The sequence below is a fragment of the Cebus imitator genome, unplaced genomic scaffold (assembly GCF_001604975.1).
Source record: "Cebus imitator isolate Cc_AM_T3 unplaced genomic scaffold, Cebus_imitator-1.0 Scaffold706, whole genome shotgun sequence".
In the NCBI taxonomy this organism is placed as follows: Eukaryota; Metazoa; Chordata; class Mammalia; order Primates; family Cebidae; genus Cebus; species Cebus imitator.
The window spans coordinates 307,556-326,130 of record NW_016108021.1 but is presented as its reverse complement, the minus strand read 5'-3'; the positions used below and the strand labels follow the sequence as shown (position 1 = coordinate 326,130).

The 18,575-nt window shown below is 43.4% G+C and overlaps 1 protein-coding gene across 3 annotated transcripts in view; it reads left to right on the top strand.

The window, feature by feature from the left end:
• Positions 1-18,575, top strand: part of FAM189A1 (family with sequence similarity 189 member A1) — a 232,119-nt gene that overhangs the window by 159,678 nt on the left and 53,866 nt on the right. For 2 of the 3 annotated variants that reach the window (XM_037735021.1, XM_017518829.2), the window contains exon 3: positions 10,335-10,469. The exons of the other annotated variant lie outside the window; for it this stretch is intronic. In XM_037735021.1, coding sequence (XP_037590949.1) covers positions 10,335-10,469 — 135 coding nt within the window. The remainder of the gene's footprint in view (positions 1-10,334; positions 10,470-18,575) is intronic. 3 annotated transcript variants of the gene reach the window in all.

Sequence of the window (18,575 nt, the reverse complement as noted above, 5' to 3'; positions counted from 1 at the left end):
AAAAAGGCAGGACAGAGACTGCGTGAGGCAAGTGAGATGCTTACCGTGGCACCAGGTGGTTCCTTCTTGAGACAAAGGAACCAAAAATTGGGTTGGGCAGGAATCAACAAGTTACTGAGATTTTTTTTGTGAAACTGATGGAAAACTACAAGTATTCCAAAAGTTGGGTTGACTTCTGTTCATCACAGAACACAATCAACAGAGAGAAAAGGCAACCCATGGAATGGGAGAAAATACTGACCAATCATATATTTGATTAGAGGTTGCTACCCAGAATGTATAAAGAACTCCTACAGCTCAACGACAAGAACACAAACAACCCAACTTAAAAACAGGCAAAGGACTTGTTAGATATTTCTCCAAAGAATATATACAAATGGCCAGTAAGCACACGAAAAGGTGCACAACAGCACTAATGGTGAGGCAAATGCAAATTGAAACCACAATGAGATACCACCTGGCACCCACTGCAATGACTATGATTTTTTGAAAACCCAAAAAATAAGTGTTGATGAGGATGTAGAGAAATTGGAAGCCTTGTACACTGTTGGTGGACTATAAAATGGTACAGCTGCTATGGAAAACATTATGATATTTCTTAAAACATTAAACAGAGAATTACCACATGATCCAGCAATTCCACTTCTGGGAATTTACCGGAAGAATTGAAAGTAGGGACTCAAATAGATATTTGCACACCCATGTTTATAGCAGCATTACTTACAGCAGCCAAGAGGCGAAAGCAACCCAGTTGTCCACCTAAAGAAGAATGGATCAACAGAATATGGTAGATGCATCTGATAGAACAGTATTTGGCCTTAAAAAGGAAGGAAATCCCAACACGTGCTACAAAGTGGCTAAACCTTGAAGACATGCTGAGTGAAATAGGCCGGCCAGAAAAGGGCAAATAGTGCATGATTCCACTTGCATGAGGTACCTGGAGTAGTGAATCCACAGAGAGAGAAGGTAGAATGGTGGTTGTGGGGGGCGTGTTGGAGAGGGAATGGGGATTTGTTTAGTGGGGACAGAGTTTGAGTTTGGAAAGATGAAAAAGCTGCAGAGTTGGATGGTGGTGAATGGTACACAGCGAGATGAATGTGTTTAATACCACTGAAATGCATGCCAACAAATGGTGAAGATGGTAAAGTTTATGTTGTGTGTATTTTACCAGGCTTTAAAAATTAGGGTCTAGTTTTTTTAGCTTTGGATGAACCTTTGAAAAAAAAATTTAGGATCTAGTTTCTACAAATCTATTCTTTGGTTGCCCAGGCTGGAGTGCAGTGGCGCGATCTCAGCTCGTTGCAACCTCCGCGTCCCGTATTCAAACAATTCTCCTGTCTCAGCCTCCCAAGTAGCTGGGATCATAGACAGTCGCCACCACAACCGATTAATTTTTATATTTTTAGTAGAGGTGGGGTTTCACCATGTTGACCAGGATGGTCTCCATCTCCTGACCTCGTGATCCGCCTGCCTCGGCCTCCCAAAGTGCTAGGATTATAGGTGTGAGCCACCACTCCCAGCCCCAACTAATTTTTATATTTTTAGTAGAGACAGAGTTTTGCCATGTTGGCCAGGCAGTCCCGAACTTCTGACTTCAGATGATCCTCCCACCTCAGCCTCCCAGAGTGCTGGAATTACAGGCATGAGCCACTGAGCCCAGCCTACAAATCTGTTCTTTAATGAAAATAATAGCAACACCAATAACACCAGCAATAGCATTGGCACTTTGTATTTTTACCTCTCTAACTTCATTCGATCCTCACTGGGGCCCAGGAACCTGAGGCCCAGAGAGGTCACGTGGCTTGTCCTGGGTCACCCCATGGCAGTTAGGACTCTGAGTAGTCTCACTCTGACCCCTGAGCTGTACCTTCTCCTCCTCCCAACAACAGGCTCATCACATCCAAGGATACTGGCCTTGGTGTGCCCACTGTGAGTTCTCAGGCTTGACACATGCCAGCCTCTTCCCAGCCCTCTGCCCTGTGCTGCCTGCAGGCTCAGCCTTCCCACACTCCCTTCCCTTTGATAATATCTGAAGGTCACAGACCCATCCCATTCGTACTTCTGCAAGAGAATCGTGGGGGCATCCCTCTCTTTTTGTTGTATGAGCTCTTTCTACTCACAGACAGGCTGACAGACCATAAATAAGGGGGGCAGGCTAGCTTTTAAGTGCTCCAAAGAGATTTGTGAAAAATTACCGTGGCCTCATTTGCAAAGCTCTGCAGTGTCGTTCCCAGTGACCCGAACACTGAGGGGTACTCTTGAAATAAATCTGTCAGCCACCTGCACACCCAGATGTCAAGGTCAGGGAACTAATCAGGAGGTTTTCAGAATTTTTCTAAGAATTAATCACGAACTCAGTGAAATAACTGACGGAAAAGATTTATTTGGATGTCTATTCCCTGGGGTCAGTGAAGGGTTATTTTGTGTGATAAATCATGCTTTCCAGCCAAGTTGATCTCCCCCTCCTTTCCCTGGATGATCCTTCAAACTGTAGAAAATATCTTGCCATGTACGATAGCTCCTTTAATCTTAATGCCTGCCCTAGAGATGTGATCATATGAATAATTCCTTGCATGCTTTTGAGATGTGGGAGAGTAAACTGTTTTAGGAGAGCTGGGCTCCTGTCCAGTTGATAACAGCAAAGGAAAACAGTTGAAGCCGAAAAGGATATAGATCAAAGGGTACAAAATTTCAGTTAAATTGGAGTAAGTTTCAGTGATCTGTTTCACAGAATGATGACAATAATAAACAAATAATGCATTACATATTTCAAAATTGCTTAAAAGTAGATTTTAAATGTTTTCACCACAAAAAAAGATAAATATATCGGCCAAAAAAAAAAAAAAAAGCTCATCATCATTGGTCATTAGAGAAATGCAAATCAAAACCACAATGAGATATCATTTCACACCAGTTAGAATGGCAATTACTAAAAAGTCAGGAGACAACAGATGCTAGAGAGGATGTGGAGAAAGAGTAACACTTTTACATTGCTGGTGGGAGTATAAATTAGTTCAACCATTGTGGAAGACAGTGTAGTGATTCCTCAAGGATCTAGAACTAGAAATACCATTTGACCCAGCAATCCCATTACTGGGTATATACCCAAAGGATTATAATTCATTCTACTACAAAGACACATGCCCATGTATGTTTATTATAGTACTATTTACAATAGTAAAGACTTGGAACGAACCCAAATGCCCATCAATAATAGACTGGATAAGGAAAATGTGGCACATATACATGATGGAATACTATGCAGCCATAAAAAAGGATGAGTTCATGTCCTTTGCAGGGACATGGATGAAACTGGAAGCCATCATTCTCAGCAAACTAACACAGGAACAGAAAACCAAATACCGCATGTTCTCACTCATAAATGAGAGTTGAACAGTGAGAACACGTGGACACAGGGAGGGGAGCATCACGCACCAGGACCTGTCAGAGGGTGGGGGTAAGGGGAGGGAGAGCATTAGTACAAATACCTAATGCATGTGGGGCTTAAATCTTAAATGATGGGTTGACAGGTGCAGCAAACCACCATGGCACATATATACCTATGTAACAAACCTGCACGTTCTGTGCATGTATCCCAGAACTTAAAGTAAAATAAAAATAAAAATTAAAAAGTGAGGAGATTTGTGAATTAGGTTGATTCAGTCATTCTGCAGTGTAAACATTACCAAGACATCATATTGTACCCCATAATATGTAATACAGAATTATTATTTCTCGATTAAAAACAAAATTAAAGAAACTAGATAAAGAGCAGCATAATCAATCCAAAGCAAGAAGGTGGCAGGAAGTCATAAATGTAAGAGCAGAAATCAATGAAATGGACAACAGGAAATCAGTGGAGAAAAACCAGTGAAACAAGAGCTGATACTCTGACAGCATCAACAACATTGAAAAACTCTAGCAAGAAAAAAAGTTAGAAGACACAAATTGCCAATATCTGGGAAGAAACTACAGACCCAACAGACATCAAAAGGATAATAAGGAAATAATAGGAACAACTTTACACAAATGAACTTCACAACTTAAATGAAATTGATCCATTTCTTGGAAAATGCAAACTATCATAATTCATACAATATGAAATAGAGAATTTGAATAATTATTGAGGAAATTGAATTTATAATTTTAAAACTTATAAAACCAAAATCTCCAGGTCCAGATGGTTTCACTGGAGAATTCTGTTAAGCATTTATAGAATTAACATCATTTCTATACAATTTCTTTGAGAAAATAGAAGAAATATTGCCCAACTGATTTTTATGAAGGTAGTATTGTCATGCTACCAAAAACCAGACAAAGACAGTATAGAAAAATAAAACTACAGGCTGGGCACAGCAGCTGATGCCTTAATACCAGCACTTTGGGAGGCTGAGGTGGGTGGATCTCAAGATCAAGAGATTGAGACCATCCTGGCCAACATAGTAAAACCCCGTCTCCACTAAAAATACAAAAATCAGCTGGGCATGGTGTTGTGTGTCTATAGTCCCAGCCACTCGGGAGGCTGAGGCAGGAGAATCCTTTCAACCCAGGAAGAGGAAGTTACAGCGAGCTAAGATTGTGCCACTGCACTCCAGCCTGGTGACTGAGTGAGATGAAAGAAATAAAAAGAAAGGGAAGGAAGGAAGGAAGGAAGGAAGGAAGGCAGGCAGGCAGGCAGGCAGGCAGGCAGGCAGGCTACAGATGACTATCCAACAAAATAATAACAAATAGAATTCAACATATCTGAAAGGAATTACACATCATTGCCAAGAGGGAGTTGTTCCAGGGATTCAAGTCTGGTTCGATATTCAAAAATCAGTCTATGTATTCTACCATATCAACAGGCTAATGAAGAGAAACCACATGGTTATATCAAGTGATGCAGAAAAAGCATTTGACAAAATCGAGCACCTTTCCTAACTAAAAAGAAAACTTAGAAAAACAGGCATAGAGAATGGTCTCAACTTGAGAAAGAGCATCTACAAAAGACCTACAGCTAACAAACTTAATGGACAGTGAATGCTTTTCCCCTACAATCAGGAACAAGGCAAGCATGCTCATTCATACCATTTTATTCAACATAGAACATAATGCCATAATTTCAAGCCAATGCAATACGGCAAGAAAATAAAAGGTGTACAGATTAGACAGGAAGGAATACAACTAACCCTGTTTGTGGATGACATAAGTATCTATGTGGAAAATCCCCAAGAATCTTTAAAAAATAAATAGAACAAAATAAGCCTCTTAGATAGTGAGTTCAGCAAGGTTGTAGGATACAAGATAAATATACAAAATTTAATTGTATTTCTTGTGTATTAATAGTGAGCTGTATAGTAATAGTAATACAGCTAGTGCTCGACTTACGACCGTGGTCGGGACTGCGGACCGGTTGTAACACGATTTGGTCGTAAGTTGAGTAGGCTATATGTACAGTTGAAATGGTGCATGCAGAGATGGTAGTGCTGCCAGAAGCTGGTCCGCACAGTCGTACACCCAGCTGGGCAACGTTTGCGCTGCCAGACACGGAGCAGTCGTGGCTAGTGATTGTGGTCGTAAAGTCAAATGGTCGTAAGTTGCATAGGTGGTAAGACGATCAATACCTGTACTGCATATTAACAGTGAGCACATGGACACTGAAATTAAAAATCGCTTAAAAAGATATTTAAGTGGACCGGGAGTGCTGGCTCATGCTTGTAATCCCAGCACTTTGGGAGGCCAAAGTGGGCAGATCATGAGGCCAAGAGATCAAGACAATCCTGGTCAACATGGTGAAACCCTGTCTCTACTAAAAATACAAAAATTAGCTGAGTGTGGTGGCACGGGCCTGTCGTCCCAGCTACTCAGGAGGCTGAGGCAGGAGAATCACTTGAACCCGGGAGGCAGAGGTTGCAGTCAGCTGAGATCTTGCCACTGCACTCCAGCCTGGCTACAGAGCGAGACTCCATCTCAAAAAAATTAAAAAAAGATATGTAAGCGTAAATCTAACAAAAACATGTATAGAATCATACACTGAAAACCACTTAACAAAGATGAAATAAATAAATTTAAATCAATTGGAAGATTCAATATAGGAAATACGTCAATTTCCCCCCAGTTACTATCTGGGCTTGGGCTGGGCGTGGTGGCTCATGCCTGTAATCCCGGCACTTTGGGAGGCCAAGGTGGGCAGATCGCCTGAGGTCTGGAGGTGGAAACCAGCCTGGCCAACATGGCAAAACCCCATCTCTACTAAAAATACAAAAAAAATTTAGCTGGGTGTGATGGCAGGCACCTGTAATCCCAGCTACTCAGAAGGCTGACGCAGGAGAATTGCTTGAACCTGGGAGGCAGAAGTTTCAGTGAGCAGTGGTCATACCATTGCACTCCAGCCTGGAAAACAAGAGCGAAAATTCTATCTTAAAAAGAAAATGTGGGTTTTATCCAATTCCTATCAAAATCCCAGCAATATTTTTTTCTGTAGACAATGACAGTTTTATTCTAAAATATATATGGAGACCAGGCATGGTGGCTCACGCCTGTACACCCAGTACTTTGGAAAGGCTGAGGTGGACGGATCACTTGAGGCTAAGAATTTGAGACCAGCCTGGCCAACATGGCAAAACCTGGTTTCTACTAAAAATACAAAAATTAGTTGGGCATAGTGGCGTGCACTTGATTATAATCCCAGCTATCTGGGAGGCTGAAGCACAAGAATCACTTGAACCCAGGAGGTGGAGGTCACAGTGAGCCGAGATCATGCCACCACACTCTAGCCTGGGTGATAGAGCAAGACCTTGTCTCAAAAAAAAAAAAAAAAGTATATGGAAAAACAAATAATTTTGAAAAATAAGAATTAAGTAGGAGGAATCAGTATTTTGATTTCCAGACTGATAACCACAGTAATCAAGACTTGGTGATTGGTGGAAAGAGATCAGTGGAACAAAGGGAGAATCCAGAAATAGACACAAATGTGCCCAACTGATTTTTGACAAAAGTCGTAAGGAATTAAGTGAAGAAAAGACAGCTTTTTCAACAAATGTTGGAACAATTGGGCATCTATAGACAAAAATAATCAACCTCAACCCAAGTCTCATATCTTATACTAGAAGTAACTGAAAATGGGTCATGCAATCAAATGTAAAATTAAATTACAAAACATTTAGAAAAAAACGGAGATCTAGGGCTAAGCAGAGTTCTTAGATCAACACCAAAAGTGTAGGAGCAAAAATGTCTAAGTCGGACTTCATCAACATTGAAACCTTCTACTCTATGAATGACCCTTTTGAAAGTATAAAAAGATATTCAACCAAACCATGTACTATATATGATTTGTCTTTTATGCTAAAGTTAAAATTGTTTTATTATTTGTGGAGTGTCTCTGTTTCTAATTTACGCTCAAACTTCCCAGGAGAACTGAAAATCTCTGAATACAATCCCACCCGTCAAGCACTGTCAACTTCATTTTCTTCTTAAAGACTTTTCCACCGAGCCTGTTTCCTGCCTCAGTCTAGGCTACTCAGCCTATAGGCAGTCTGTATATTTACCATGCGAGGACATCCTTTTCCCACATTCTTAGAACTTCCTCTACCTCTTTTTCTGTGTTAGATCCCGTCTTCTCTTTTATCCCTTTTTCCCATCTTCCCTCACTTCAGGGAAGAAGTAACTCTTCCAGTACTTTCCTGGCTAAAGTTAAAAGGACTGAAACAGCACAAGCCAGGATGTGGAGTAATGGGACCCTCAAACAGTGCTGGTGAGTGTGTAAATGGGTGCAGCCACTTTGGAAAGTGGTTATGTATTCTCTGCTAAAGTTGAAAATTCCCAGGAACCCAGCAGCTCCAATCAGTAGGCATTTTGTACCCAAAAGAAATATGCACATGTATGTGCCAGCAGGCAAGTACAGCATATCAAAGCGGCATTAATCTCATTGCAAAAAAAATAGCAAAAAGCCAGATGTCCACTGGCAAGAGAATAAATATGTAAATGGCAGCATATTCATGCTATGTAATATACAACAGTGAACATGATCAACTATATTTATATGCAGTGAGGTAGATGAATCTTGTAATTTTGAATGAAAGAAGCCAAATACTAAAAATACTATATGATTCTATTTATATCAAGTTAGAAAACCAGGTGAAACTATACTATAGTGGTAAATGTTTAAAGGTGGAAGCCTAGAAATGATTACTTAAAAGGTAAGGACTGTGTTTAGCTCTTGGTGCAGCGAGGGGGCGGAATGATAGGGAACGAGGTGTGCAAGGCCTTCTAGGAAGACGGCCATGGTCTCATGGATGCTCACCTAATGGTAAGTTACTGAACTGAATGTGTTTGTTCTGTGCACTTTTTGTGTGTGTGTTATATTTCACAATATGAGTGAAAATGAGCAAAGATGAAAGCAAACCCAAAATTAGATACTATTATATTAATTACTGCATGGACAAAAAGTCAACATTAGCAAGCATTGGTGAAGATGTGGGTTAGCCTGAACTCATACCCTATTGGTGGGAGTCTAATTTGTTTGCGTATTTAAAAAACGGTTTGATCTAACCTAGTAATGTTGCTTGTGCATGTGCCATAGGGCGGAACAGTTCTGTGGGTGTGCCCCATGGGTCTCCTGCTGGGGCTGGAAAGCTGGCATCTCCCTGGAGCCTGTTCTTTTCCTGCTGGATATTGGGAGTTGCAGGGAGAAAGTGCAGAAACATGAAGCCTGTTGAGGCCTTAAGTTCAGAACCTGCAAGCTGTCACTTCTACCCACATTCTACCGCCGAAAGCCAGTTGCAAAGCCCACCTGACGTGGGGCAGGGGGTGGCAGGGGCTAAATCTTAAGCTAACCTAAGAAAGTGGAAGCTGAGCTCCTCGGTTGAATACCAGCACATTTCTTGGCTCTGCAGATGCTGTATTACCCGTGTCCCAGTATTTTGGAGAGGCGACATGTTGATACCTGGAGGTTTTCTAAGTGTTGTCTCAGCCTCGACAATATTTCATGCAATGAAAAATTCCTTGTTACATTTATGAATGGCCAATATTTGTCTGAAAAGTATTTGCACTTTGAGTTGGCTGCTGTAAACATATATATGTTGGAAAGTAGGACACTTTTTTTTTTTTTTTTTTTTGAAACAGAGTCTTACTCTGTCACCCAGGCTATAGTACAGGGGTGCAATCTCGGCTCACTGCAACCTTCACCTCCCAGGTTCAAGCAATTCTCCTGCCTCAGCCTCCCAAGTAGCTTGGATTACAGGCGCCTGCCACCACATCGGGCTAATTTTTGTATATTTAGTAGAGATGGGGTTTCACCATCTTGGCCATGCTGGTCTTGGACTCCTAACCTCGTGATCTGCCCACCTCAGTCTCCCAAAATGTTGGGATTACAGGCATGAGCTATCACACCCAGCTGGGCACTTCTTAATCTAAGGAACATAACTTGTTTCATGTTCAGTGTGATTTTGAATAAAGTTGCATAGATTTTACTGATTTTTAGTAGTTTTACCTCTAGGACTTTATTGTTTTTTATTTATGTATTTTTGAGACAGGTTCTCACTATGTTGCCCAGCCAGGCTGGTCTCAGGCTCCTGGGCTCAAGTGATCCTCCTGCCCTGGCCTGCCGAGTGGCTGGGGCTGCAGGTGGTGTACCAGCACACCTGTCGAGGACTTTACTTTTTTAAAGCCGCTTTTCTCCCACTCTGTTCTCTTCCCTCTCACTGAGACTCTCATACTGCTTTTTAAAATACTGGAAACACATTTTTTTCCTTCCATGGTTTTCTATTTTCCAAGCCACTTTTATTTATTCAGCATTTATTGAACACCTATACCTTATCGGCATTGTTAATACCGTGATGATAAGACGCAACTCTAGCTGGATAAATCAGTCTCCAGTAGCCATGAGGCGGGAAAACCAGACAAGTCCTCGAGGGTGGCGCTGGAGTTGGACCTTGTTGGATGAGCAGGAGTTTGATAGACCATGAAGTGAGGCAAGAAATTTCTGACTGTGGGAGGAGAAGGAGCCAAAGCACAGAGCTGGGATAACACATCTCCATGCATACATCAATGTGCGTGATTCTTAGTTGATTTACCTTTATCTCATTTTGCAGTCCACCTGCAGTTTTCTCTCATGTAGAGCTTAGGTTTCTTCAAATGTACTTTTGCTTTTTTATACATTGCTTTTAAAACAGGAATTTGACGTTTTCCTGATGACCTGGGTCGATAGAAATTGTTTTTGCTTTACTATTAAACATACTGAAACAGGCTACTTTGAATGGAGTCATTTTCCTGTGTTCTGAATTGTGTCAGTCAAGCGTACCCGCGGGGGTCGAATGCCTGTTAACGGTGAGGTCTGTCTGTGTTCCTCTGTCTAGATTAAGTTTGACAGTATGGAGGTGTGTGTCTGCTGTGAGCTGCAGCACCAGTCGTCCGGCTGCAGCAACCTCGGGGAGACGCTGAAGCTGAACCCACTGCAGGAGAACTGCAACGCCGTGAGGCTGACCTTGAAGGTGACCCTGCTGGGCGCTGCCTGTGCATGCATTTCAATTCCATGCCTTACAGACATTTTAGGAAGACTTACTCACATATAGATTTCTTTCAGCTCTTAACATGCCGAGGTAGGTTTGAGGCAAGAGGGAATATCTTTCCAGAGAACATGTGAAAGGAGGATAGGGTTTGATTTTGAAGGTGTTCTTTCCGGATCTTGCTTTGCATTTTCACCATTTCATTGTACTGCCTCTGACATCTGCAAAGTCAGATGCCAGTGGTTGAAAGAGGTCTTTACAAATCGTGACGGGATGGATTCTACAGCTTTACTGACATTTTTGGCTGTTACACCATGAGGGAACAGATGGGGATTTATTTTGCTTTTTAAAAGATATTTGGAGGAAAAAAAAATCTGACAATCTCACGGCAGTCTATTTTCATGTATAACATCTGATCTTTAAAAAAAAGTGATTTGGAAAAATTGTTTATATTACTTCTCTCTTCCAAGTGTTTTATTCTGAAAAGCGAAATTGAACACTTAAAAATACATAAGAACAAGTGAACCCAATTCTCTTTCCCTTGAATGAAACCATGCCAAAGCTTTTTTAAAAGATGTGGCATAGGCCAGGCGTAGTTACTGACACCTGTATTCCCAGCGCTTTGGGAGGCCGAGGCGAGTGGATCACTTGATCAAGGTCAGGAGTTCGAGACCAGCCTGGCCAATGTGGTGAAACCTCATCTCTACTAAAAATACAAAAATTAGCCAGGTGTGGTGGCGTGTGCCTGTAATCCCAGCTACTTGGGAAGCTGAGGCAGGAGAATCATTGGAACCTCAAAGGCAGGGGTTGCAGTGAGATGAGATCGTGCCACTGCACTCCAGCCTGGCGACAGAGGGAGATTTCGTCTCAAAAAATGAATAAATAAGTGTAAAAACATGCAGCATAGTCCAAGGAACTCTTAGTTGGTGGTAAAATTGTGTTTGTGGTATGAGGGACCACTAGCATGCGTGTAGGGAATGCAGGATGCAGGGGACTGGAAACTGCAGAGAGCCACCTCGAATCTGGGGAGGGAGGAGGAAAGCGTTGACATTGAGTCCCTGTGATTAGTCCTCCGTGGGTGGTCACCGGCTGATAGACAAGCATAGACGCACAGAGAGAGAGGAGGCAGCTCATCTCCAGGGTAGGACTGGGACTGGCTCACGGCACCTGCCATATTTTGCACAGAGGAATGGGCCAAGTTGAGTGGTCCCAGCAGCTCACCAGAGCGATAGATGCAGTGGGGTGGGAGAAACCCAGAACTGCGGCACCCCAGGGCCCACCCCATCATGGGACCAAGTATTTCATGCCACCCACACTACCTACACCCACATTTCTACCTCATTGCATCCTGGGACCTGCCTGGGTCAGTGCCTGAGGTCTGCTGCGGCCCTTCACCGTCCTCTCTGGTGGAGACATAGGCAGCCATTGCTCACTCTGCGATCTCATTCTGACAACTGCTAAGTCGCTTCTTCAACCTGGGGATGTTTTCTTGAGCATGGGCGTGCATTTGGGCCTCATGTGACCTCCCATTCCTCGGTTGGCTGACGGGTGTTCAGTCTGCCCTCTCAGGTCCTGGAGGTCCCCTTGGAGGCCTTCACTCACGGGACGCAGGACCTAGTTTTCATGACTCACCAGCCCCTGAAGCGGTGACTGTGGTTTGAAAGGTAATGCTGTTGACAAAAAACACTCGCCAGGTGCAGGGGCTCACGCCTGTAATCCCAGCATTTTGGGAGGCTGAAGTGGACTGATCACAAGGTCAGGAGATCAAGACCATCCTGGCCAACATGGAGAAACCCTGTCTCTACTAAAATTAAAAAAAAAAAATTAGCCAGGCGTGGTGGCACGCACCTGTAGTCCCAGCTACTTGGGAGGCTGAGGTGGGAATCGCTTGAACCCGGGAGGCAGAGGCTGCAGTGAGCCAAGATCACATCACTGCACTCCTGGTGACAGAACAAAAAAAACCACCACTGTCTCTAAGAATGCAGTCTCAGGTCTAGAGGGAGCTGGTGACCTTGCAGTCTCACTCTTATTCACAGTTCTGGTACATTGGTGAGAAAAGCCCTTGGTATGAGGTGTCAAAAAATGGCATAAAGGCCACTGATATCAAGAAGTTCAGTGAAGGCTGGGAGCCCAGCTGAATGACTGGCATAGCCCCATGGGTATTCAGATTGCCCAGGACACTGGTAAGAGTTGAAAGCACAAGAAAGACTACACCATTTTAAAGTCCTCAATGAGCTTGTGTACAAAGGCTGCTGAGAGGTAGGAGCTATCAAAGCTGGTGGCAGGAGGCTCAAAGCAGGCAGGAGTTGTGATTCAGGTGCGAGGCCAGTGGTCTGGAAGTGGCAGCAGTGGCTTAGGTGCTAGGAGAAGAGGCAGCCTGCCCTTGTCCCCCACCTGAGGAGGGCCTGTACGAGAAGCAGTGGCCTTGGCAGGGACTGGCTCATCTGAGATCAAGAGGACCAGGGACTATTGGAAATGAGTGTCTGTTTATTGCGGTCGTCCAACTTTGCTACTTTCCAAATTTATCTTGGCTATCATTTCCTTTGCATTTCCATATAAATTTTAGAATCTGCTTGTTCAATTTGTGCTAAAATCCTGCTTGGATTTTGACTCGGATTTCATGGAATCCACACGTCACTTTGAAGAGACTAGACATATCCGTGATATAGTTCTTCATTTAAGTTGTACTTTCTTTCTTCAGTGTTTCTTTCTTTCATCAGTGTTGTGTAATTTTCGGTGTATAGATCTTAACGTGTTTTGTAATAGCTATGCTTAAAGTATTCCACATTTATTGGTGCTATCCTAATGGTATTTTTTAATGATCTGCTATTCACTGCTAACATACAGAAATTTGATTTTCGTTACCAATCTTGTACCTGTGGTCTTGCTAACCTCACTCATTAGTTCTGGTAGCTCCTTTGCAGATTCTTTGCATTTTCTTATATAGACAGTCATGTGCTATGCAAAGAGAGGCAATTTTACATCTTCCATTCTCCAGTCAAACAGAACCAATAGGGCAGACATAGATCGATGAGAGGGAATTCACTGGGAGAATTGCTTACATGGCCATGGAGACTACGAAGTCCTGTGACCGCCCATCTGCAAGCTGGAGACCCTGGAAAGCTGGGAATTTGGCTTAGTTCAAGTCCAAAGGCCTCAGAACCAGGAAAACCAGTGGTGGAACTCTCAGTCCAAGGCCAAGAATCTAGGCGTAGGGGTTGCACCAGTGTGAGTCCCAGGGTCCAAAGGCCAGAGAGCCCAGAGTTCTGATGTCCAGGGGCAGGAAAGGGTGTCTCTGCTCCAGAAGAGAAAGAAAATAATTCACCTTTTCTGTGCTTTTTTGTTCTATCCAGGCCTCTGGCCGATCAGATGGTGCCCCCAACATTGAGAGTGGGTCTTCCCCACTCAGTCCACAGACTCACATACCAATCTCCTCTGGAAACACCCTGCTTTGCCATTTCTCGAGTATCCTTTATCCAGTCAAATTGACCCCTAAAATAAACCAGCACACATTGCAATCCAGATGCCTCTTCTTTTCCCTGCCTTATTCCACTGACTGGACTATTCAACAGTATTGAATAGATGTGGTGAGAGCAGATGTTCTTGTCTTGTTCCTGACTTTAGGGATTATGTATCGTGTTAGCTCTAAGTTTTTCATAGATGCTTATTATGAGGTTGTAGATGTGCCCTCCTATTCCTAGTTTGCTGAGACTGTTTTTTTACCATGAATGGCCGTAGAATTTTATCAGTCTTTTACTGCATCTGCTTAGATGTTCCTATACGTTTTCTTCTTGAGTCCACTCAAATAGTGAATACCATTGACTTCTGAGTGGTGAGCCAACCTTGCATTCCTGAGATAAACCCCACTTGGTCATTTTTTCCTCAACGTGTCTGGTCCACTGCTGACCCTGTCTGTCAGAGGCATTCTTCATCTCTGTGCCTGTGTTTTTCATTTCTAGTTTTCTGCATTTGACTCTTCCTTATTGCTTCCATCTCTCTGCTACCTTACCTTGGTGATCCTGCATCTTGTTCACCTTTTCCACTAAAGCTGCTGTCTGACTGCATCTGCCCCAGGTAAGTGCTCATGTCTTTCCTTGGAGACTCTGTCTTTTCCTTAGAATTTGGGTTTAGTTTGCTGCCCTATGACCTCAGCTGACTGATGGGCTCAACATACGTTGGGAATTTGCAGAACTCAGTGTCTTGTTGTTGTTGCTGTTGTAATGTCAGGGCCATGTTCTTTCCAGCTTTCTCCATCCTCAGCAGAATCTGGAATCATGTTCTACATGATTTTCCCCCTGGGTAAAGAATTCTTGAGGAAACTTTTTCCCACTTAGGGGTTTATAGATGATGTGTTATTCTCTTTTTCATTGAATGTCTATATAGGGAAAAATCCTAAAGTCAGCCAGATGCTTTCTCCCCTTTAGGTATGTGATGGTCATTAATGCTGTTTTAAAATATGTCAAACTCTCCAGCTTCCTTTGCATGATAAAAGGAACCTGTCCCCTCATTGCTGAGGACCATGTAAACAAAACTTATATGTACCACTTTCAAGTTAGAGTATTTAAATGTGGTGTGAGGTTCTCCAGAGCTCTCTTTCCCACTGGCACCGTAATTGGCAGATTAGAGGTGGTGGCAGCACCATCAGCCTGGGCCACCACAATGAGCAGAGCCCCCTGCACCTTACCCACTCTGGAAAGTAGCATGAATGACTAACAAACTCTTTTGAGACAGGGTCTCACTCTGTTGCCCAGGTTGAGTGCAGTGGTGTGATCACAGCTCACTGCAGCCTCAATCTCCTGGGCTCAAGAGGTCCTCCCACATTTGCCTCCCAAGTAGCTGGGACTGTAGGCAAATGCCACCATGCCCAGATAATATTTTTTATTGTTTGTAGAGACAGGGTCTCACTGGCCCAGACTGGTCTGGAACTCTTGGCTCAAGTGATCCTCCTGCCTTGACCTCCCAAAGTGCTGCAGTTATGGGCATGAGCCACTGCACATCCCTGTTCCTTTTTTGTGAAGGCTCTCTTCCTAGCTGTTTTCTGCAACAGTCATTACCTTTTTCCTCTGCTTGTGATGTGATCTTGAGTCTTGGCAACTCCCTCCTCAGCGCCTTCTGTCTTTATCTTTTTTTTTTCATGAGCCCTTGTCTTTGCTTTTAGCTCTTAGACTGTAGCAATCTTCTTCTCTGCGTGGTTACGGTTTGCACCCATGGATGTCTCTAGCTAGTTAATTAGAGTGGAGTTTTCAACATATTTTATATCTTTCTCAGATCCCTTTTCTGAAGTATAAGGATACCTCAAGGTACTAAGGCAGACTCCTAACCCTTAAATTCTGTCTCAAGCATTATGCGCTATTTAAATAGTTAGCATAATTAAGGCTTTGTACTTCCTTCCCATAATTATAGATACTTCTTCCTCAGAGAGTCATGCGCCACATTATCTGGTTTTCTCGTAAGTAGTGGTACAGTCATTTTTAATATAATCCTTACTCTTGAAAAGTCATCCGAGCCAAGCTGTGCCTGATGACTTTCCCTGCAGTGAAAGGGTCTTCTGCAGGGACCTGGTGTTGCTTTATTAAAACTCTTGGACACCAGGACATATATGGGCCATTGGAAATGGAGCCACTCCGGGAAGAAGCTGCTCTGCTCTTTTGCATGGATGTCCATGAGAGCCCCTTCCTGTCACCTGCAAAATGTTCTTGAGGCTTAACAAAAGAAGGGGCAAAGGAGAATGTTCCTTTGATTAGTTTCCCTTTTGCTTGCTCCTTTTAGGTTGGCAATTAGAGCAGGTCCATTGATCTTTTCCACAGTCTAATTTGAGGCCCTATTTATCTGATTAGTAACACTCCATGTCTGAATTTTCCATATTCAATTATGGATTATCTATACTTAGTATGTAATGAACTCAATTTATGTGGGGGATAATCCTGTATAATTGGCTTGGGAATCAAAGCACTTTGAATTTAGTTGTGTTTGAATTAACTGATACAGACTTAATGAGATTTGTCCGACTGCTTGCTTCCTGTCAGGCCACTCTCCCTCCTTCCTCCCCTCCCATACCTGGAAGGCTGTACAGGGCCAGCCCATCCGCAGGGAGAAAAGTGGAAACCAACTTTCTTCATGGCCCAGGAGGAATAAGTTCAGAATTCAGAAGACATGCACGTGTTGCTTTGCTCGTCCCTCTGATTGTCATTTGTTGGTTTGGAGGCCCTGCAACTGAAACCCTTGATGTCTGTTCTGCCTTTCCTGACTGGCCCCACTCCTGGATTCTCTGATTTGTTTTTTTGTTTTTTGCTTTTTTGAGACAGAACCTTGCTCTGTCACTGGACTGGAGTGCAGTGATGCAATCTCAGCTCACTGGAACCTCCGCCTCCCAGATTCAGGTTCAAGTGATTCTCCTGCTCAGCCTCCTGAGTAGCTGGAACTACAGGCACACGCCACCACACCCAGTTAATTTTTGTGTATTTTTAAGTAGAGACAGGGTTTCACCATGTTGGCTAGGATGATGTCGATCTCTTGACCTCGTGATCCGCCTACCTCAGCCTCCCAAAGTGCTGGGATTACAGGCGTGCACCACCGCATGGGGCTGATTCTCTGATTTCTTAGCAGAGAACCCCTGGGGGGCAATAAAAATTCTCTCTTGAGGATATTGATGCTTTCTTACCTCCTTACAGGGGTGAGCATGGAGCAGGGCAGAGGGCACAGAGAGCACCTGGAACTCCACTGCACCACGTAGGGATTCACAGATTTGTAGAAGCAGAGGGAGGGTATGTCCCATTGTCCATTCATGGACTGTGCAGGTGTGAAGGCTGCAGCCCAGGGAAAGGGCAGGTGTCTCCCCCAGGGTCTCTGGGAAGGTCCTGGGGGAGGGAAGGGCCCCTCTGTGCACTCAGCCCTCCAGTACCCATGTCACTGCGCTCTGATGACGGGGACTGCCTCTGGGCATCTCATTATGAACAGCGAGGAAATAGGGTCTAAAAATTATGATTTTGGTATATCCTTTCTCAACACCTTTGACAGTGGTAGGCAAGTGCTACTGAAAAGGCAAGGCTACAGGTCTCCCTGTTCCTGATGAAACAGTGTCTCAGCTTTTGTTTAAAAAAAAAAAAAAAAGACACAATAAATGCTTAAACAATAAAAAGATGTTTAGGTAGACTGATGGCCATTTTTGCCAAGTCAAACCCAGCACAAGACTGTGACATATTTAGGACCAGCATTCACAGCATTTTTTAAAATCCCAAAAATCAGAACTGCTAACTGGTGAAACATGCTGACACTGTATCTGGCCCCCTTTAATGTGTTGCTGTATTCAACAGCGTCCTTATGGTTTTATTACAGTGACCCAATTCAAATCTGAGTTAAAGATCTTATTCTTTTTTCATGTACCTGGTTTAATTTACTGAGCCACAATAAACCAAATTACCCAGAGAAACCTTATCAATGGACACGGAGATAAAAGTTTCCCAAGAAATCAATCAGTTATTGAGTTTATGTGCTTTCTTCTCTTCGTCTCTAAGACAGTTAAAAAAAAAAAAGGCAAGACAGTTTCGTAAAAAATCTAGAGACCTGAAAAATAAATTCATCCTTTAATCTTGAGTAAGTCTTACCGGTGCTAAAGAAATAAGAATGATTTTGAGAATAAATGAATGATCAACATTTTGTGATGAAGCTTGCAGCATTGACTGGCTTTCGGAAACGCTACATGTGCACACACCACACATGCAGGCATGTCCCCGCCACACCACATACACCCCCACACACACCACACACATGCACACTTACACACCACACACATGCACACTTACCCCACACACACCACATACCCCCCATACACACCACACATGCATACATACCCCACACACACCACATACCCCCATACACATCCACACACATACCCCACACACACTACATACCCCCCACACATACTACACACCCCACACACCGCACACATGCACACATACTCCACACACTCCACACATGTGCACACACCCCACACACACTGCACACACATGCACACACCCCACACACATACTGCACACACATGCACACATACCCCACACACTCCACACACATGCACACACACCCCACACACTC